At 44.7% G+C, this 21,826-nt stretch overlaps 1 protein-coding gene across 1 annotated transcript in view; it reads left to right on the top strand.

The window, feature by feature from the left end:
* Positions 1-21,123, top strand: part of LOC147454089 (uncharacterized) — a 147,211-nt gene extending 126,088 nt beyond the window's left edge. Inside the window, exons 6-9 of the mRNA XM_086517264.1 lie at positions 19,602-19,661; positions 19,791-19,872; positions 20,170-20,272; positions 20,710-21,123. Coding sequence (XP_086373390.1) covers positions 19,602-19,661; positions 19,791-19,872; positions 20,170-20,272; positions 20,710-20,953 — 489 coding nt within the window. The 3' untranslated portion in view covers positions 20,954-21,123. The remainder of the gene's footprint in view (positions 1-19,601; positions 19,662-19,790; positions 19,873-20,169; positions 20,273-20,709) is intronic.
* Positions 21,124-21,826: the final 703 nt, after the last annotated feature.

Raw genomic sequence — 21,826 nt, 5'->3', positions numbered from 1 at the left:
AGTGATGCAAGCGATGAAAGTTATAAGGCATCCCCAACTTCGGAGTCAGAGTCAGAAGCTGTCTCTGAGTCGGATGCATCAAAAGAAACAAACTTAAAAACAGTAGGTAAAAAGACACGCAATCAGGAAGTCATCCACCAGGAAATTGCTTGGCCAGCTGCATCGAAAAGTCGCACACCATTCTCCTGGGCCGTTTATCTACAGCCACCTCGACCGTCTCTCAGCCAAATACTCTCCAAGGACCAACTACAAACTATGGGTCTCACAGCACTGGCAGAAGATCTCCCAACCACTGTTCCTATAGAGATGATTCATGATCTTTTGAAGAACTTTCCCAAGGTCAGAGGTCATAAACTCACCGCTACAAGGCTGGGCCATGCTATGGGTATGAAAACCTTCCTAGCTGTGAAGCCTGCCACTAGAACCTTCTCTCAGATTTCTAAGGAGGCCACAATTCAGTCATGCGAGGAACTGTTCAGTACAAATCATCCGAACTATGAAAGAAATAAACAGATCTTGGCAATCTTTAGGTACTACTTTCTTGCTAGAGATGCCAAAGAAAATAAAGGGAAATGTGAATTGCCCACTACAGTATCTCACTAGGACAGTCTTTACTGTTTGCTACATGCTCAACCGTGTGGATTTCACCAGATCGTGTTCTCATCTTTACAGTCTCGGGCAAAAAGATTTCGGACCAGGTGAGATCTGTACAGCTCAGCTTCAAATGCTTTGCAACCCCTCTCTTGGCATGGGTTGTCAGTATTCCTGTTACACCAGACGAAGTAGATGATGATACGCAATGTGTGAAAGGGAAAAGGAAATCACTAAACATTCATGCAGATCCTGTAATTCACAAGAAAAAGAAGATAAAAGCAAAGGTGGCCAAAGATGCAGCAGAATCTCTAATATATCAGAGAGCCAACAGAATAAAGTCACACATCTTCCGCGGCGGTGTCTGTCTACCACCCCTCTCATGCCACCAGTGTCGACTCCCGAATTTCACAACAAATCGGCGGCTTCTCCCTCGGAGATTCCTCTACCTTCTTCCCCTGTCTTCATCCATACGCATCTGACTCCACCCGCAACTACCATCTCAGATCCTGTCTCAGCTCCTACTCGACCAGTAGTGCCTCCTCATAGTGACCCATTGGTGCCACTTGGGACATCATCACCTCCGGCTGACTCTACTTCTCTTGTACATCTTTCGGAAAAAGTATTACAAGACTCCAGGAATGCTATCGCTACCATAGAGCTTGGAGCGGAACAATTAGCCGCTACGCACCAGCGCCACTCTGCCATATATGCAGCTATGGCAGGATCTCTGAAGGTGGCCGAAAGTGCCATCTCGGATCGGGATGCTACGATATTCGCGCTACAGCAAGCTTTGAAGATAAAGTCGGACATCATTGAAGACCTTCGGGCACAAGTACAAATGTTTAGGGAAACGCTTGGAGACCTTCAGGCTCAGGCTCAGGGAGGGTTTGGATGGACTGGATCCGGACCACCATTGTAGACAGCAGGTCCTTCTCAACACTTCCCGGGACTATACACACAGCCTCAGCCTCCAGTTCCGTACTACAGTCCACAGTACCCTCACGGATTTCAGTCCTCATCGTCCCACATGCATAGCGCTCCTTGCTGCGACGGTGTTGCTGGGGCTCACCGCCATGGCTGTGTCACTCGCCGTCCTCAGTTCACTTCCGGACAGGTGTTACCCTCTGCCGTGCAGCAGCTGGCGGCTCCTTTCACAGGGGGCCAGGTTATTGATAGAGCCCAGCAGCCTCTACCAGCTCTGCAGTCCCTACAACGAAGTTCCATCATTGATTTGATGGCTCCACCTCCGGAGACCAATCCTTCGAGTGCAGCTATAGCGACTACTCTTTCTCTGGGATGATGAGTGACGGTCTTTTCACCATGTCAGTACAATAGTCAGTTATTATTACAGTTCAGTCTTTTAGCAGTTTCAGCGGTTCTCTCACCGGGACGGTGAGTGGTTTTGTGGCGGGCAACCTGTAGCAGGGCTACAATGTCACTTTCACTTTCACAGGACATACAGTTGGTACAGTTGGTCGGGTCTGGTTCACACTGGACAAACTCTCTCGGCTGGACAAACGACACGTGGCAGGATACGGACGGTGGCCTAGTGGACATCGTGGCTAGGTCACCACCACTCATTTTCGGGATAGACCTAGATGGCTGAAATTTATGAGCCGTTGGTGGCTCTCTACGGTTGTGCATATGAGTAGTCGTTTGGGTCATTTTGGGTTTATCTTTATGTAGTCGCTTAGAGTGAGTATAGACACACAGCACTTCTTCACTCTCCCTGCACATCTGAGCCTCGACACCCCCATTGTACCTGAGAGTCCTGGGCTGGAGCTGAGTGTGCTGCCACGCCAGAGTCTCTATCAGTGCTTTGAGATAGTCGAGTCATTTGTGTGGTCTACTGTTGCTGTTGCTGTTGTGTCTGTGAGCGTTGTTGTCTATCGTTTCCTGTTTCCAGTCTGTTTGGAGTGAGATTGTCACGCACATTGCACTGAGGAGCACACACTGTAGAGAGCACGACACACTATCTGCGCTACAATGTCCCTCCCAGTTGTGCACCTCTATCACCATCTCTCTCAATGTAGTCAGAAACCTCATCCACATACATACCAAATAGAGTAGGAGAGAGCGGGCAACCCTGCTTCACCCCAATAGTGGAGTGAACCGGTGTGGATAGACCCTCTGAGGTGCGTACATGCCCCACTACTGACCTGTATAATGCCATGACCCCCCAAATGAGCTCTGTGGGTACTTCCATATGCTGTAATCTGCGCATCAATCTAGCTCTGGGTACTGTGTCAAATGCTTTGCGGAAATCCACAAAGCTACAATAGATCCGTCTCCCATGTGATCTGCCCTCCTCAATGATGGCTCTGAGTGTCAAGATATGGTCAAGAGTAGAAAAACCCCTCTTGAACCCTGCCTGCCCAGCTGCGCGTATCCCCTCCCTCTCTGCCCATCTACTCAACTGCTGCTCAAGAATAGATGCGTACAACTGTGTCAATGTGTGTCCAATCATGATAGTGCGATAATTCCCAGGCTCCATAGGGTCTCCCGACTTGAAGATAGGTACAATAGTAGATAGGCTCCAAGTATCAGGCAAGCCCTCACACATGGCACGGTTAAACATAACTGCTACAAGCTGTGCTAGTAGATCTCTAGCATGCGTGAAATGCTCAGCCACTAAGCCATCATGATCATAAGCTCTCCCAGTCCTCATCCTGTCAATGGCCTTCCTCACCATCTCAGCGCGGTGAAAAAAGCACATGTGTGTGGGCATGGATTGGGGGGATCGGGAAGGGAGGACTGCTCAGGAACTGTGTATAGAGATGATGCGTATTGGCCCCAAGCCTCTGTGGAAGTAATGGCGGGGGGGGGGGGGGGGGGGGGGAGTGCTCATGAAAAGGCCGCCATGCCTCACGCGAGTCTTGACTCAAGAATAGCTGGTATAGATCTTGCTCTAGGCGAGCCAGAAATGCCCTCTTCTTCCGCCGCACTAGGCGTCGGAAGTCAATCTGTAACTGTCTGTGTAACATTTAATGGTCTAAAAACTTATGTGTAGCGGAAATTAGCATGAACATAGTGGGAATTTCATTAGAATAGATTCCTAATGAGAATTACAAGAGTGCTTGGGTGGAGAGAGCAGCAAAAAGCATAACACCTAGTTAGAGAGCATCAACAATACTTTCAAAAGAGAGAGAAATTAAGCTATTGACAACAGTTGAGGATTGGATTTGCATGGAGCCGGTCCCCCCTCCAAAGGGCTTTGTATTATGGCTTCTCCCATCAAGAGAGACATTGTACAATACAATTCTTTGTGTTCCTTCAAGACTAGCTAGTGCAATGAAGATGAAAGCTTCATGCACTATGCAAAATACTTAGTAAACACAACTTTAATTATCCCCGTTCTCAGACCCAAGACCTCACACACCTCGAAAGAGCTAGCAAGGTATGAGAGTAGATTGAGAGGAAGAAGGAGTATCTTAGGAGAAAGATGTACATCTCCTCACATAATCACTCATATTAGCATAGCTTAGCTTAGTAATTAGCATGGTAGAGGAGATGAGCATGCATTGAAGCTTGGCTCTTTGTTGGATTTGCATCCACATGCCAAGAGTATGTCGATGTAGGCTTCTATCTCACAAGCTTGGAGTAGGTGATGAGCTCTCCATTAAAGCTTGGGAAGAGATAGTCTTCTCTTTCTTCACACATGAGATTGTGTGAGTGTGTGTGATAATGCCTTGCAAAAATCAGCCCCCTCTCTCTCTTGGGCGAGCCCTCTTGCTATTTGCTCTTGCTCAGCCCTCATTGGACCTCCCCAAGTCAAGCCTATCACAATTAAGCAGCATAAGTGATAGCCTTCTAACATGTGTCCCCCTTTCCCCTTTTGTGAGAGCTTTAGGTAATTTAATAATTAAACTAAACTCTCATTGGACCCCTTTGCCTCCTGGCCAATAGGAATCAAGCAAACCATTGGGCTCCTGAATGCTCATCGGACCCCTTGGGAGACTGTCCAATAGTCTTCTAGGAGACTTAATTCTCATTGGTTCTTTTATTAAGTGTTTTTAAATTAATTAAACTAGATTTACTCTAGCCTAATTCTCATTGGTCCACCTCCAAGGCCATCCAATAGGAATTGGGCACACCTTGTGGGCATCTGGGCTAGGGAGCTGACATGTGTCCCTAATTCCCTTTGTGTAAAGGGAGCCTGTGTGTGTGTGTGTGTGTGTGTGTGTGACTTTCTCTCTCATCCCCTAGAAGAAGGGCTCGCCCCCTCCCATGTAGGGATATGCAAAGACTTTTTAGTCACACACAAAGCATCCAATTTCCCCTAGGGTTGACCTTTGGACACAACCTTTGAATTTTGGAACCTTAGCATTTTGGAAGTCTTAATGGGCTGAACCTTAGGGTCTTTTTATCCCATTGTTGCACATGGCTCTTTTGCAGATGGCCCCCCCTCTGGATCCCTATTTTCCCTCCTTTGGATCCCTACTGTGGCCGGTCTGCTAGCTTAACCAATATTCTAGCTTTTTCTCCCCCGGCACTTCCCCACATTAAATAATCAGTTTAATATGAGAAAATCATTTAGGAGAATTAGATATTGATTATTATGACATTACCTCTCTCTTGAAATCATAGTCGTCCTCGACTATGGTGTAGAGAAGATAAAGCATATTCATGAGTCTTTTTCTTAGCGGGTAGAGGATCCCTATGTTACCCTACGACATCATTCTACAATGGATGACTAGTCCATTTGGCGCTTGAGAGCCTCAGGCTGCCGCAAGCATGTCTGCACATTAGTCCTATCAGTCTTCCATAGTAGAGTGACAAGCTCTACTTGGTGTTTGGGAGACGTCGTCGCCGCAAACTTGATCTAAGCATGCATACTACTTCATTTTTGTGCACAATAAAGAAAAAGAGTCTTATAAGACAAAAAAAACTTTGTTCATTTTTAACATTTTGTACATTTGCTTACTCTTGGGAAGCATTGTAAGCATTGACAAGGTTTAGGTTATCCTTTAATTGTATGCCTTGCATCCATCTAGCATCTTCAAAAGGATAATTCTTAAACTTAATAAGATATCGTCAGATAGTCTTACCGCCTCTTAATACCTTGTCTTCATGTCGGAGAATGGACTCGGGCTGCAGCACCTCCTCTTGGTCCTCGATCTCCGGTGGATCTTCAATAGTTGGTTCTTGAGGTGACTCTCCTTTGTAAGGCTTTAATAGGCTCACATGGAAAGCATTGTGTATGAGCCAATGATTGGGCAACTTGAGTTGATAGGCCATCTCATTGATTGGCCTAAGAATTTGGAAGAGACCATAGTACCTTTTTGCTAGCTTAGCATAGTACTTTTGGTGTCCCGTAGGATTCTTGCCCGTCGTGTGCCTTAATCGAGCCTTGGGAAATTTGAGTAAGACCCAATCATTTTCTTTAAAGGCTTGGGCTCTTCTGTGCTTGTCAACAGCAGCCTTTTGCCTTTGCTGTGAGATAGAGATAGCATCCTTAATCGTTTGAAAAGATTCTTGTAGGTCTCGACTATACTCATCTGCAGCGAAGATCTTTCCATGTACTTTAAGTAGCAAGAGACTTTTTTATCTTCCCTCAATTACCTTGAAAGGTGCTTTTCCCGTGGAAGTATGTACAGTGTTGTTGTAAGCATACTCCACTAAGGGTAAGTACTTCTCCCATTGGGATCTTTGATCTACTTCCGTTACATAGGCTTTTAGTAGATCGAGAATGGTTAGGTTAGCTATTTCACTTTGGCCATCCGTTTGTGGATGATAGGCCGAAGAGAAGTTTAGTCTTGTCCCTAAATTCTCAAAGAGACCCTTTCAGAAATTACTGGTCATTCTAGGATCTCTATCCGACACTATGGACATTGGCAAGCCATGGTACTTGAAAATTTGTGAAATGAAGAGGGTTGCCATTTGATGGGCTTTGATAGTCTTTTTGACAGGTATAAAATGAGCTTGTTTACTGAACCTGTCTACTATCGTCCATATTCCCGTATTCCCATGGATAGACTTAGGCAATTCAAAGATAAAATCCATGGATATGCTCTCCCATGGTTAATTAGGGATTGGCAAAGGTTGAAGCAATCGAGGCTGCTTCTCTCTATCAAACTTCGTCTTTTGGCATACCATACATTTAGAAACATACTCTTGTATGTTCACTTCATGGTAGGGCAATAGAAATATGTTTCAATTTTTAAGGTAGACTGAATCCCTCTATGCCCCGCATAAGGTGGAGCATGGGATTCATACATTACTTTCTCACGTAGTGAGTTAGTAACGCATAGTCTATTGCCATAGAGAAGATAACCATCTTGTAAAATAAATGGTTCTTCTTTCTTCCCTAATGCAAGGGCTTAAATCACATCTCTAAAATCGGGATCAATAGCGTACTCATCTATCATTGAAGATAGATCATTGTGAGTTACTATGGAAACCGCATTCACTCTCGGCCGTCTTGAGAGTGCATCAGCTACTTGATTATGCTTGCCAGCAATGTGAGCAATATGAAAATGAAATTGCGAAAGAAAATTTGCCCAGCTCATTTGTTTGTCGGAGAGCTTGGTCTGCGTCATGAAGTACTTAAGGCTTTGGTTATCCGTTCGCAGAATGAAAGGAGTCCCCAATAAATAGTGCTTCCATGAGTCTAAGGCATGTAGAACTGCAAGGAGTTTCTTTTCATATATGCCTAAAGCTTGCTCAACAGGGTCGAGCCTTCGACTCTCGTAGCCTATGGCGTACCCTTCTTGGAGCAAAACAGCTCCAAGGCAATCACCACAAGCATCACATTGGACCTCAAATGGTTTTGAGAGATCCGGTAGTGTAAGCACAGGTTGGGAGATAAGCTTTTTGAAAGCATTGTTCTCCTTAGCAGACCATGTGTATCTAACGCTTTTCTTTGTTAGGTCATGTAATGGTCCCGCAATTTGTGAGAACTTTTCTATGAAGCGTCTATAGTATGCACACATACCTATAAAGCTTCTTAGTTCATGAAGATTCCTTGGTTTAGGCCATCCTTTTATTACCTCTAACTTTGATGGATCCATTTGGATGTCATCTTGAGAGATAATGTGACCTAAATACTGAATCTCTTGCAAGAAAAATTCACTTTTCTTTCGATTAACATAAAGTTTATTCTCTCTCAAAACTTGAAATATTACCTGGAGGTGTTGCTTGTGTTCGTCTAATGAATTAGAGTAGATGATAATATCATCAAAGAACACTCCAGTGAAGGTTCGATGAGGCCTGAATAACTTCTCCATCGAGCGGTTGAATGTGGCTGGTGCATTGGTCAAGCCAAAAGGCATAACAATGTATTCGTAAAGACCAAATGTGGTGCGAAATGCGGTCTTTACAATGTCTTGATCAACTATCCTTATTTGATGATAGCCACTTTTTAGGTCAATCCTACTGAAGTAGGTCGATCCTTGTAGCTTATCAAATACGTCTTCTACCCGTGGAACGGGAAACTTATTCTTGATAGTGATTCTATTTAGTGCTCTATTGTCGACACACATACGATATGTGCCGTCTTTCTTTTGCACTAATAGCATAGGTGAGCAAAATGGAGATGAGCTAGGCCTAACCATGCCCTTCTCAACTAACTCATGCACTTGCCGCATAATCTCCTCTTGTTGAGCTTGAGAAACTCTATAAGGAGGTTTGTTAGGCGGTGAACTTCCTGGAAGAAGTTCAATTGCATGGTCATCATTACCTCGTTTAGGAGGTAGCTCACAAGGGATGTCGTCAATAAAAACATCTTGAAACCCCTTGAGAAAATTGGATAACTCGAATTCCTTTTGGTTGCTTTTATTTTCTTTTGCTAAAGCATTAGGTTCATTTTGAGAATCTTTAACAAAAATCATGTATACGGAAATAGAGCTCTTTATTGACTTGTTGAAAGCTGGTGTATGTACAATGGGGATAGTGTTACCCATTTCCTTAGCATCTATATACATGTCTTTTCCCAGCATGGCATAGAGGAGATCCTTTGTGGTGAGTTTGGTGAGTCTCCTCCTCTTGGATTTCAACCAAGGAAGCTCTAGGAGGATCTTGGCAGTTGTTCTTTTGGGGACAAGCGCGGTACGCATGCCCTTGTTCGCCGCACTTGAAACACCGGTTATCTTTGCAATAACGCTCAAGCTCTTCAGGAGAGAGTTTGTTCTTACCTTTTTAAACTCCCTTCTCTTTAGCTTTGTTGGAGTTGCCCTTAGGAGACTTTTGGGCATTGTCCTTCCCCTTAGGCTCATTGGAACCCTTGTTTTTCGGAGGCTTATTATTTCTTTTAGCCTCTGTTTGGAAATTGATTCGAGAGGCCACCATAGTATGGTGTATTACCGCCGATATGGTACGTGGCCTTTGGGAGTTGACATACTCCGCCATTTCTTCGGTTAAGCCCGCACAAAATTGTTGCTTTTGCTCTCCAAAATCCAACTTTTTGAAGACAGTGGCTTTGAGTTGTAGGTCCCAAAACTTGTCTACATATTTGTGGATGGATTCATTGGGAGAGAGCTTTAAGCTTCGCCATTCGGTGAGTACTTTGTCTTTGGCATCGGTGGCCAAAAACTGCTTTATAATGGAAGCTCTTAAAGCTTTCCATGTTCGTGGAGCTTCACCGTTGGCTCGTAGGCTAGACCACCATTGTCTGGCGGACTTTTGAAAGTGCATAGCTACATGGCGTAGCTTAGAGGACTCCGTGAAGCCCTCATCTCCAAACGCCGCATTGAATTGCTAGATAAAGGCCAAGACTTTGTTCGTAGCACCAAAGGTACCATCATAGGTAAGGAAAGAGATGCTCTTCCCTCCCTCTTTGAATTTCTTCAATTTGGACGACCTCTTCCATGCGGCATAGGATTTCCTATGACCTCTTCTTTTTGATGGTTCAAAGGTTGCACCATCACTTTCTTCAAAAGGTGAAGAATTTGAAGAAGGTGGAGAAGAGGGTGACCTCTTTCTCGCCTTTTTCTTATCTTGATCTTCGTCGTCTTCACCATGGCTTTCATAAGAGGAAGAGGATGAAGAAGATGGAGAAGAGGGTGTCCTCTTTCTCGCCTTTTTCTTCTCTTGCTTTTTATCATCCCTCTTTGAATTATGGCGTGAAGAAGAGTGTGATGGTCTTCTCCGCTTTGGTGGTGATGGAGAGCGTTTAGCCCGCCGTCTTCGTAGAGCCATCTCCGCCGAGGTGGTAGGAGACTCACTTCTTTCTCGTTCCTTCGATGGAGGCTCTTGAGTTCTCCTTTGGGAAGGAGATGCATCATCAAGAAGTAAATTCTTGAGCCCTTCGTAGGGATTCTCTTCTTCTTCCCGAATCGGAGAGAGACCTCTTTTGGTAGTCTCACAAGGAGGCTTCCTAGGTGTTCTCTCGTCATGGTGATGAGCTTGGAGAATCCCGTGAGCACGGAGCTGCCGTTGCACTTCGCTTTGGAGAGATGGATTGCCCATGGCTTGTTGAAGCCTAGAAACAAGATAGTTAACAAGCATTGAAGCATCATTAGTAGCTTGCTCATGAGCAAAATCAAAGTTATCAACATTAATTTCACTCTCTTTACTATTGTCAGCCATTCTAACAACTTTTAGGTGTAAACTTTTTAGGTGTACTTTGGCACTTCAAGCCCTAGTTGCTACTCCTCTTTACCCCTTTAGAAAAAGCACTCAAGCTACTGTACCCGCGGCTCGAATACCATTAATGGCAAGGAATAGAAGAAAGGGTCTTTCGACACCAAAACAGCATCGGCTCCTGTCAAGCTTCTAATAGCTCAATAGTGGTTAAGCCGTAGGCAAGCCCCGTAGGACTCCACTATTAAGACCATAGCTCTCGACGGTGATGCCCCGTTAACTGCACGAAGGCAGGCGCACTGCAAGGCTGAAAAATCCCTATTCTACTTACTCACAGGCAATTAATAATACCAACCATTTAAAGCTAGCTTGAGGACCTCCCTTCTTGAGCAAGAAAAGAGAAACCTTGTGCTCTGATACCAATGTAACATTTAATGGTCTAAAAACTTATGTGTAGCGGAAATTAGCATGAACATAGTGGGCATTTCATTAGAATAGATTCCTAATGAGAATTACAAGAGTGCTTGGGTGGAGAGAGCAGCAAAAAGCATAACACCTAGTTAGATAGCATCAACAATACTTTCAAAAGAGAGAGAAATTAAGCTATTGACAACAGTTGAGGACTGGATTTGCATGGAGCCGGTCCCCCCTCCAAAAGGCTTTGTATTATGGCTTCTCCCATCAAGAGAGACATTGTACAATACAATTCTTTGTGTTCCTTCAAGACTAGCTAGTGCAATGAAGATGAAAGCTTCATGCACTAAGCAAAATACTTAGTAAACACAACTTTAATTATCCCGGTTCTCAGACCCAAGACCTCACACACCTTCGAAAGAGCTAGCAAGGTATGAGAGTAGATTGAGAGGAAGAAGGAGTATCTTAGGAGAAAGATGTACATCTCCTCACATAATCACTCATATTAGCATAGCTTAGCTTAGTAATTAGCATGGTAGAGGAGATGAGCATGCATTGAAGCTTGGCTCTTTGTTGGATTTGCATCCACATGCCAAGAGTATGTCGATGTAGGCTTCTATCTCACAAGCTTGGAGTAGGTGATGAGCTCTCCATTAAAGCTTGGGAAGAGATAGCCTTCTCTTTCTTCACACATGAGATTGTGTGAGTGTGTGTGTGATAATGCCTTGCAAAAATCAGCCCCCTCTCTCTCTTGGGCGAGCCCTCTTGCTATTTGCTCTTGCTCAGCCCTCATTGGACCTCCCCAAGTCAAGCCTATCACAATTAAGCAGCATAAGTGATAGCCTTCTAACATGTGTCCCCCTTTCCCCTTTTGTGAGAGCTTTAGGTAATTTAATAATTAAACTAAACTCTCATTGGACCCCTTTGCCTCCTGGCCAATAGGAATCAGGCAAACCATTGGGCTCTTGAATGCTCATCGGACCCCTTGGGAGACTGTCCAATAGTCTTCTAGGAGACTTAATTCTCATTGGTTCTTTTATTAAGTGTTTTTAAATTAATTAAACTAGATTTACTCTAGCCTAATTCTCATTGGTCCACCTCCAAGGCCATCCAATAGGAATTGGGCACACCTTGTGGGCATCTGGGCTAAGGAGCTGACATGTGTCCCTAATTCCCTTTGTGTAAAGGGAGTCTGTATGTGTGTGTGTGTGTGTGTGTGACTTTCTCTCTCATCCCCTAGAAGAAGGGCTCGCCCCCTCCCATGTAGGGATATGCAAAGACTTTTTAGTCACACACAAAGCATCCAATTTCCCCTAGGGTTGACCTTTGGACACAACCTTTGAATTTTGGAACCTTAGCATTTTGGAAGTCTTAATGGGCTGAACCTTAGGGTCTTTTTATCCCATTGTTGCACATGGCTCTTTTGCAGATGGCCCCCCCCTTTGGATCCCTACTGTGGCCGGTCTGCTAGCTTAACCAATATTCTAGCTTTTTCTCCCCTGGCACTTCCCCACATTAAATGATCAGTTTAATATAAGAAAATCATTTAGGAGAATTAGATATTGATTATTATGACAGTTTGTGAGTGATGTCCCCCAAAAGTACCTCCCTCTGAAGTTAACTCTAGTGTCCCGGCATTCCTCATCATACCAGCTGTTCTGGGGCATGCTCCCCGAACGACGGCTCTGCTTAGGCTGGGTATGTGGGTATGCCTCTACTGCTGCACCATGTAGTGTCTGTGTCAGTATAGTAGTAAGATCCTCCAGAGGTCGCCCTGGCTCCTCTGTGCACAGGCGTCTGTAGATCCCATCTATGTATACAGAGTCCGTCTCCCGCGTGAAGGTGTAGCGAGTAGGGGCTACTGCCCGTGGCCTGTGTGCTACACTAAACTGAAAAGAGATGGTAAACAACACAAGAGCGTGATCTACTGCCACACCCACAGGTCTGGGTCCAACCGTGAGATCCTGGATATGAGAGATGAGGCTCGGCTGTGCCATGATATAATCCACTGTTCTGGCTCCATGTCTGTGTGGAAAACATGTAAAACCCCCTGCAGCGGGAAATCTCTGTAGGCCATTCAAGATGGCCAATCCGTGTGCAGTCCCCATGTCTATCAAGTGTCGTCCATACTCAATGTGTTCCCCAACCTGTGATAGTCTGGATAGTCCTGTCTCTGCCACATCCAGCTCTCTCAGCATCTTCTCTGAAGTATCATAAAATATTGTCTGATGATCGGCAGTCCTAGCATTGAAGTCCCCGAGAATGATGATGTCACCATCTCTAGAGAACTCCCAAATGTCATCATCCAAAATAGAGAAGGGGCACTGTCCTCTGGGTGTTGCATAAACTGACGTGCTCTGGGGAAAGTAGCAAATAGCAATGTAAAGATATCTGCTTGTCTTTGCTCTCAATCTCACCCACATGTACCTAGCTTGCTCATCCTTGCGAGCTATATGTATCAATGGTTGCAACTCCTCCTTGAATAACACTACCACTCCTCCTGAGCCCCGCCCTCTGTGCTCTGATCGTGTCTCCTGTCTACAGGCTATCTCCCATCTATATCCATTAATGTGAGGCATAGACTGCCCAAGGGCCTGATGTGTCTTTGAGTAGAAGACAATGTCTCTTCCCATAAAATTATCTTCAAAAGCACCCACATCAAGGCGCATAGATCCATTACAATTCCAAGTGGCAACTTTGAGTGTGGTCCCATAGGTCTCGCACCATCATGTGGAGCGCCGCTCTACAATCACCACCCGACCATCTCTGTAGAAGGCCGTCTTTCCCTTCTCTCTCGCCGCTTGAATCTCTGGCATTACCTCTCTCATATGCGCAAGTTGTGTGAGAGTGAGGTCATCTCCAAGGAATATGCCCGTTTTCTTAAGTGTAGGATGCCTCTTCAAGAAGTCCTTCTTTGCCTCCATGGATGGGAAACACATGATTAAAGCTCTCTCCTTGGAAGTCTCCCCATTTCCTTGCGTCTTCTTCCCTACCCTCCATGCCTTGTATGAGTAGCCTCACTCCCCATCATGCGGAGAAGTTCTTCGACTTCTCTCGCCACATCATCTCGGTCTTTTAGACCGGTTACTCGTATATGCAAAGCTCTGGTTTTTCTTCACTGCTCTTCTTCTAGAGTCATGTTGATGATTGTAGGAGTGGGGACAGATGTGGTTTCTTTCTCTTTCCCTTTCTTAGCAACTTCTATCCATTTCTCGGCCTCATCCGTCTTCTTCTGTGTCTTCGTGATCACATCCAACCACGAAGACGTTGTTACCACATTCTGTTTCTCCTCCTCTTTGATCATCCGCACATGCTCCCTGATGACCTTGATTTCCTCTATCACTGAGGGTTGGAATTCCCCTTCCTCTATTCCACTGCTTGCTCTATCAGCAAGCTCTCGCTTGAGGGCTGAGACCTCTTCTTTGAGTGCTTGTGAATCCGCCTTAAGTCCTTGTAGCTCTGCGTGCAAGTCCTCTTTCTCCTTCTTCCATTGTGCGCCTTCGTTGAGAAACATTTGAAAAAGGTTGGCCTTCTCTTTCCATCATCCTTCCGTTTCTGCTTTCCATTCTTTCATCTCCCTTTCCATTTGTGTTATCCGCTTGTTTGTAAGCACAAAGGTTGCCTTCGTATGGGGCTTGCACACTGGCGAAGTGTTCATGACCTCCATCAAATCAAATCCAGTCTGCACACAAGTTTTTCCGCGCTATGCATACATTTCCTCCCGCATCAGGCATACATGTCCATACATCTTGCTACATTATGCAGTATGCGATTTTTAAATAATTTCCGAAACTCTGAAAAACTGATTTGAATCCTGCAATTTCTGAAAAGTTTTCTGATGTAACTCTGAGTCTTTTTTTGTTTTCTGCAGAAACTCAAAAAATCTGAAATTCTGAAGCAATTCTAAAATTCTGAAAAATAATTTGCTTCCCTGCAGGAATTCAGAAAATCAGAGAAACTAATTTGTTTTGCTTTTCTGCACTTGCGGGGGATTGGGGGGGGAGGGGGACCTGCACCTACTGGGGGGTGGGGGAGGGAGGTGGGGCGGGCAGCAATCCCCAGGCAGGAGTAGCGCGCGCAGCAGCAGCTCAGCCACGCGCAGGGGGGTGCAATGCTCAGCCACGCACGGGGGGGGGTGCAGTGTTAAGCCACGCGAGAGAGAGACTGAGAGAATCCACGCGTTGAGAGAGAGAGAGAGAGAGAGAGAGAGAGAGAGAAATGAAATGAAATGTTATATTAAAGTCTTCAAAAGGCCAAAACGACCTAAGAGACCAATCTATCACAAAATGGTGAATCTAATACCATGTCTGGGTACAAAAGAACTAGAACAAAGATACTACTACTAGAATCCATCCTCATCTGCACTTTGGATGTCGAGAGAGTATAACTCGAATCCTCTGCTGTAGTCTCCGTCGATGTTGTGTAGCCCCTGTCCTCAATCGCGGCCATCTGGATCTCTATAGCTCCAGTGCTCGGTCAATGAGAATGCCGGTAGTGGTCGAATGAGTGTGGGCCGAGCTCTACAAAGATGGCTGCTCCTTTGGCTTCCCCTATCTAGTGAAAAGAAATCTGTAATCTGTCTCTCTATCTCTCCCCAGTAAAGGGTCTCTATATCTGTGTAACTCAAGTAGATATAGCCCAAGACATCTCTGATCCTCATAACTCATGACCCTAGAGAAAGCACCAAAACCCTCTTTGAATAAGCAGTGGAAACGGCCCCGTATCTCATAGTACATTGTGCAATGACATATGTAATGTAGCTCTGTCTCCGGCTCTAGCTGGCATAGCGGCATATCCTGCTGTCTATTGGTATCCCTTTGAATCTACCAATCTCAATCTCCAGGTGATGTGAGGATGTGCGTATCTGATCAATGGCACACCACAAACCATGAGACATATGTGTGTCCATGTAGCTGGGTCGAATCACAAACCACGCAACTCCTGTGAGGTGGAGAAAATGCTCTCTATAGAAAGCCATCTTCGTGCCCAACTATTGTGGAGGCTCTATCCATGTCCTCCTGATATCCAGCTGGATTAGGTCCTGACGAATGAATCTAGTAATCTCCACCTGTGTAAGAGACATCGAGGGTGATTGAAGAGAGTATTGGAAAGGGGGCAGCCTGTCCATGGTGAAGCCATGCGTCTAAAACCATGATGTCATATGTGCATACCAGCATGAAGTGTCCCCTTGAAGAGCTAATTGTTTGAAAGACTCAAGGGCCAGTCTAGCATGTCTGTCTCTAGTAGTATCCCACAAGCTGTGCACAAAGGAGACTGATCTGGTAAGCGCCTCAATCTCAATAGGAGGGTCAGCTAGCTCTGCTCGAATGATAGCGCGGGGTACGGAGGCCTTGGCTCTGATCAATCAAGAGATAATAGATACCAAGGGCCTCTCCATACGTCTCCAACCATCCTGGCCTATAGAAGGTCCCCCTATCTGCACCCCATACAACATAGCTGAGGCTACTAAAGTATCAAAGAGCCATAACTTTTTCCGAGGTTCCTGGAACTGAACCTGTGAACACTTCCTCTCCAAGCTTCCCAAGGCCGCAAAATCTCTAGTCAATCTAGTCTCTGCTGCTCTCCCCAAAGAAAACCTCGGCCTAGTGAAGACAACCCCAAGGTAAGTGTATGCATCTGTATACTCTACAATGTCCTGACGATATGTGAAAGTCGTTGCATCTGTGGTGTGGTGTTAAACACCATAACCTTGGTTTTACATAGGTTTACAGACAGTCCACTATCCTCTGCAAAACTGTGTAATGCCTCCGATGGGGCCCCAGGTGATATAAAGGATTAAAATATAGTCGGATCCGGACACACGCAAAAATTGATGACGTGGTAGATTTTCGAAAATTGCGCTGGCATGATGACGTGGCAGGCTATACAAATTTCCGCGTTTTGCGCTGGCTGATGACGTGGCAAGATGCCAAGGGCCTTATAATATGAGGCTAGGGCTCATTCTTTGGGATGCTTCCTGGAGAAGGTGCAGAGTCTGGAGTACCCTGTGTTGATGCAATATAAAGAAATACCGAAAGGGGCGCCAATGTTTGGGGCCAATACTCTCTGGGGTGGAATTCCGGCACTCCGTGTCGCGTGTCGTCTCTCTCTTTCAGTTCAATTGTTATTGAAGTGCTAAAAGTCTGTTCAGTCTGTTCTTTTCTATTGGCACGTGGTGCCCGTCTTGTGACCGTGGTATCAGAGCATCAGGCGTGTGCTTTTCTATAAGCATACCGGTCCTACAAAAGAGCAGACAGAGCTATTGGAATTTTATTTGAGATATCTTCGCCCTCTAACCCGGACTTAGTAGCCACTCCTACCTTTACTTCATCGCGCATCGGGCATGCTCCCGTCTTCACTGCTCATGTCTTACACGGCATAAGCCATTAAGATCACTTGCAAAGAAGGATCCGATATTTGTTTCGAGTCACTGTTTTTCTCAAAAGTAGTGCCATGCAGATGTTGATGTCTATAGCTACCAAGCCGCACACTCCAGAGTGGGGTATCCTGAAATGCTTGCCATGGAAACCCTAGCAAATTATAACTTGAAATTTATCGACATCTCTCAGTAGATTGTCTCTTCACGAGCAGATGACCTTGGAGGTTCGGTATGATTGCTATTTCTTGGGATTACCATCGCCGCCAAAGAAACACTGTGTGTCCAAGAGCTGATGGACCATGCTGTGCTCGGCTACGACCTCATGGAAGGAACCTAACCCTAATTTTTGGAGCAGGTTTCAAGATGGAAAGTCAGTCGACTTTTCGAGCTCGAGTGATGTCGAGATTGCTTTTTAAGTTTGAGTTCTGTTTGATTTTGTTTGGTAATCCTGTTTGGAATTTGTTTGAAATGGACGGTATCTGTTTTGAACCTGTTTTGGTGCCGATTTGAATTGTTTGACTCTGGTTTGATATTGGTTTCAATGATTGGTGATTTTACATGTCAAAGCCTAAAGAATGGAGCCAACTTACAGATCCGGGCCGAGGGGCCTAAACCCTAAGAAGAACAAGTAACAGAAGAAGAAGTCCTACCAACTTATGGGGGGCTCTAGATAAATATCGGCCTGGTAGCCTACATGTAGGTGGGCGAAACCGGTGCAGCCGGTCACGGCACTTTTTGATGGGGCAGCAGAATTCAGTGCTCTATGATGCACCAGCTGCATGGTCTGCTCGTGCGCCTGCATGCATCGTAGCGGTAAAGCATTGCTCCCAGAGTGGCGATGTCCTAAGTTCGAGCCTGCGTGTGCACCCGCGTTGACATTTTTGGTCAACGACTGGAAGCCGGTTGGCACTGACTGGCAACCGGCTCGGCTGCCTTCGCCACGATGGCAAGCAAGCCGATAAATATCCAAACCCCTTATGGGGACCCCGTCCGATGGGGCCCCAAGTGATATAAAGGATTAAAATATCACACATGGCACGATTGAACAACTCTGCAAGAACATCTACCAGCATATCTCTAGCATGTGTAAAGTGCTCTGCTACTAGACCATCATGATCATATGCCTTGCTGGTCCTCATACTGTCAATGGATCTCTTTACCATCTCAGTCAGTCAGAGATCAACACAATATCATAGGCATATAACAACAATGGGATCCACGTCCCTGCCAGCTGGGCACCTCTATCAACCTCTCTGTCAATGTAATCAGACACCTCATCAACATACATACCAAATAGAGTAGGAGATAATGGGCAACCTTGTTTCACCCCAATGGTGGAGTGAACTAAATCAGATATCCCCTCCGGAGTGCGTACATCTCCCATCACTGATCCGTATAGAGCCATAATCCCCTAAATTAACACTATGGACACCCCCCTTTCCAACAGTCTGCGCATCAATCGAGCTCTCGGTACCATGTCAAATGCTTTGCAGAAATCCACAAAGCTACAATAAATCCGTCTCCCATGTGACCTGCCCTCCTCAATGATGGCTCTGAGTGTCAGAATATGATCAAGAGTGGAGAAACCCCTCCTGAAGCCGGCCTGGCCCTTTGCTTGTACACCCTCACCCTCTGCCCAATTACTCAACTACTGCTCAAGAATGGATGCATACAACTGTGCCAATGTGTGCCCAACCATAATAGTGCAGTAATTCCCAGGCTCTGTAGGATCACGTGCTTTGAAGATAAGCACAATAGTAGACAACCTCCAAGTCTCAGGTAACCCCTCACACATGGCACGATTGAACAACACTGCAAGAACCTCTACCAGCATATCTCTAGCATGTGTAAAGTGCTTTGCTACTAGACCATCATGATCATTGCCTTGCTGGTCCGCATTGTGAGATCATCACCAAGGAAAATACCTGTCTCCTTGAGAGTAGGCCTTTCTCAAGAATTCCTTCTCTTCCAAGGAGAGGAAGGATAGTATGAGAGCTCTCCCTTTTGAAGATTCTCTCGGGCCATCACTCTTCTTGCCCACTCTCCTTGTCTTTGTGTGTGAAGGCTTGTCCACCCCCATCATGGATGTGAGGCTTGTGACCTCTTTTTCAACATTGTTTATGTCCTTGAGGCCGGTTACCCTCACATGTAGAGCCCGCATCTTCCTTCTTTGTTCCTCTTTGAGGGTCATGTTAATAAGAGTGGTGTACAAGGAGCTTCCTTACCTTTCCCTTTCTTGGCAACCTCAATCCATTTTTCGGCCTCCTCTAGTTTCTTTTGTCTTGCAGAGATGACCGCGGCCGATGACGTCTTCTCCTAACCTTCCTCGATAACCCGTATTTCTTCTCTCATGGTATTCAATTCTTCCATCATGGATGGCTGAATTTCGCCTTCTTCGAGCCGCTCACTTTTTGCTTGTAGATTTCGGATGATGGAATCTTGGATGACCATTTTCTTCTCAAGTGAAGCGATCCTCCTACACATTCCATCTCTTTCTTCCGTCCATCTTTGAAGAATAGTGCTCCTCTCCTTCCTCCACTCTTCCACTTCGTTTCTCCATTCTCTCATTTCCTTCTCTACTGCCGACATCCTCTTCCCTGTCCGCATGAAGAGGCTTTGTGGGCGGCCGACGAGAGAGAGAGAGAGAGAGAGAGAGAGAGAGAGAAGGAAATGGTGTGTTTTTGGTGTTTTGTAGATCTCAAGTTTGAATATAAATGTGCTTAAATGGGGCAAGAAGTTATCTGAAATGGACAAGGTAGATTGAGCTTATTTTGTCCTTCATGTCTCGCTTTTTCTAATCATATTTTATAGATGCTAATGCCTTTTGATTGTATGGAGTTTTTGCAATGAACAATGCTGATTGTGTGCATACTACCTTATCCAGGTTCAACAAGCTCAAGCTTTGGACTCTGTACGCTCCTCTACTGAAGAGTTTTTGCCTGATGATCCAGCAGCTATTTTTGCATGTGAGTTTCCAATTACCTTCATGTCAGCTTGTTTCATACTGAAGTATACGCCATCCATGGTCCATATCAATAGTCCATTTGCTTTTCAAATACAAACTCTTCGACATAAGGTTGATCTCCGCCGAAGAAATGATTATTGTTTCCCATTTATGGCAAATATTAATGTGCCAGGCATTTGTAGGCTAGCCCTTAAAAAGTTTGGACCCCATACCTTTCTCTTTTGAGTTCATGTATTTAGTCTTATGCTGACACTCTAGGTGAACATGTTTGACTGTCTTTAACTGTTTATTTGTGCAGTCATCTTGGCAGATGAAACTCCCAAGCTCGACGAATTTCTGGACATATATGATCTTCCTCCTAAAGACATTATATTTGACAATGATATCCTTTTGTACGGATGGTTGAACGTACATGCACATGCACATGTGTGTGAAGACATTCACTCATACACAAGGATATCATTGTGTGCACACACATGCACACGCACATGTGTGTGAAGACATTCACTCGTATTTGTACGCACACGCACACACACACCGGTCTGTTTTTGGTGAGTCGCTGATTCAGATCTTTTCCTTTTTCAGACAATCTTTGCATTAGTCCCTTTATGATTGTCTGTCTCTAGTGTCTATCTCGAAAGGAGATTGACCCATCATTGTATGCTCTTTTCTCAAATGTGTTTTGACTAGGCTTTTGTTCACTATGAACTTGGGCATTTCTTGTATATCACACACAAACACACACATGCATACAACATGGTTACATTCAGCACAATCTTGTGTTTTGTTTATGGTGTTATTAGCCACTTTGATTCCTTGACATCTTGCGTACATCTAGTGTGGCCAATGCCCAAAGAACCATTCAAATGGAATTGAAAGATGGTGCATCTTCTCTTATTGTCCAAGCTGCATACAGCAAGAATAAACATTATATGGAGCCTACAAAGAAGTCAGCTGTAGCTACAGAGGAGCATGTAATTGTGCTGAATGATGGAGCTTGTGTCAGCCATACACTATATAATGTGGAAGAAAACCCATTGAAAGACACTTTTCAATTGCAACTCCACATACTACTATTGTGATTCTGGTGTCCTTGCTCTCCTTTTCAATCTTATCAACAGACTGTATTGTCAAACGGGTGTAGATGTGTGTGATCTCAAGGTCTCAGTTGTGTTGAGATTGAAGATTGGTAGAAACATTTTGATTGTTTTTGTTAGTGTGGAGCAAGACAAATGTAGTAGAAGTTCAAGTACTTTACACATGTGTTCATGCTCTTCTTCATCTTAAAATATCATCAAAGACAAGAACAAAGCCATTGAGATGCTCTACAAACATTAGTCATAAGCATATTTGAAGTTGCTAGAGTATTTGTGAGTCCAAAAGGCATAATGGTTAACTCATAATGACCAAACCAAGTATTAATCTCGTCTTTGGTATGTGTTCCTTGTTGAATAGGATTTGATTAGATATGGTTGTGTGGGTTTTTTTTCTCAGAGGTCTCGCATATAATTGCCTCAATGTTGATGTTTAGATAGGGAGTTCCAAATGGGTGGGTGGGTGGGTGAACAAAAATTTACGTCACAAAGCCATAGATCATTAATCACTCATGGAAACTTCAAAAAATAGAATGCCAATGACTAATAATCACTACATCCTTGTTAAATCATTATAATGCCTAACTAGGGATAAGAGACTTGTCCTCTACACCAAACCTTAGAGACTTATCTCATTTGGCTCTTGAGTAATAACTTCACATCAAGAATTTTGTTATAGCTTGTAATCTTGTTGGAATTAGGGCTGCAAGGAGGCACACACAACTTGGAGATGATGAAGAAGCTTAAGACACACAACATAGAGTATGTTTCTTAGTGCGTCCTAGAGTTATAGGTGTATATACAATGCATGGAAAAAAAGCTCTTGGTGAGGAAAAAATGTGTGATATTGGAAAACTAGGT

The sequence above is a fragment of the Adiantum capillus-veneris genome, chromosome 7 (genome assembly GCF_014529385.1).
Source record: "Adiantum capillus-veneris isolate H3 chromosome 7, ASM1452938v2, whole genome shotgun sequence".
NCBI lineage: Eukaryota > Viridiplantae > Streptophyta > Polypodiopsida > Polypodiales > Pteridaceae > Adiantum > Adiantum capillus-veneris.
Note: the sequence above shows the minus strand (reverse complement) of the source record. Positions and strands in the feature narration are given on the sequence as shown.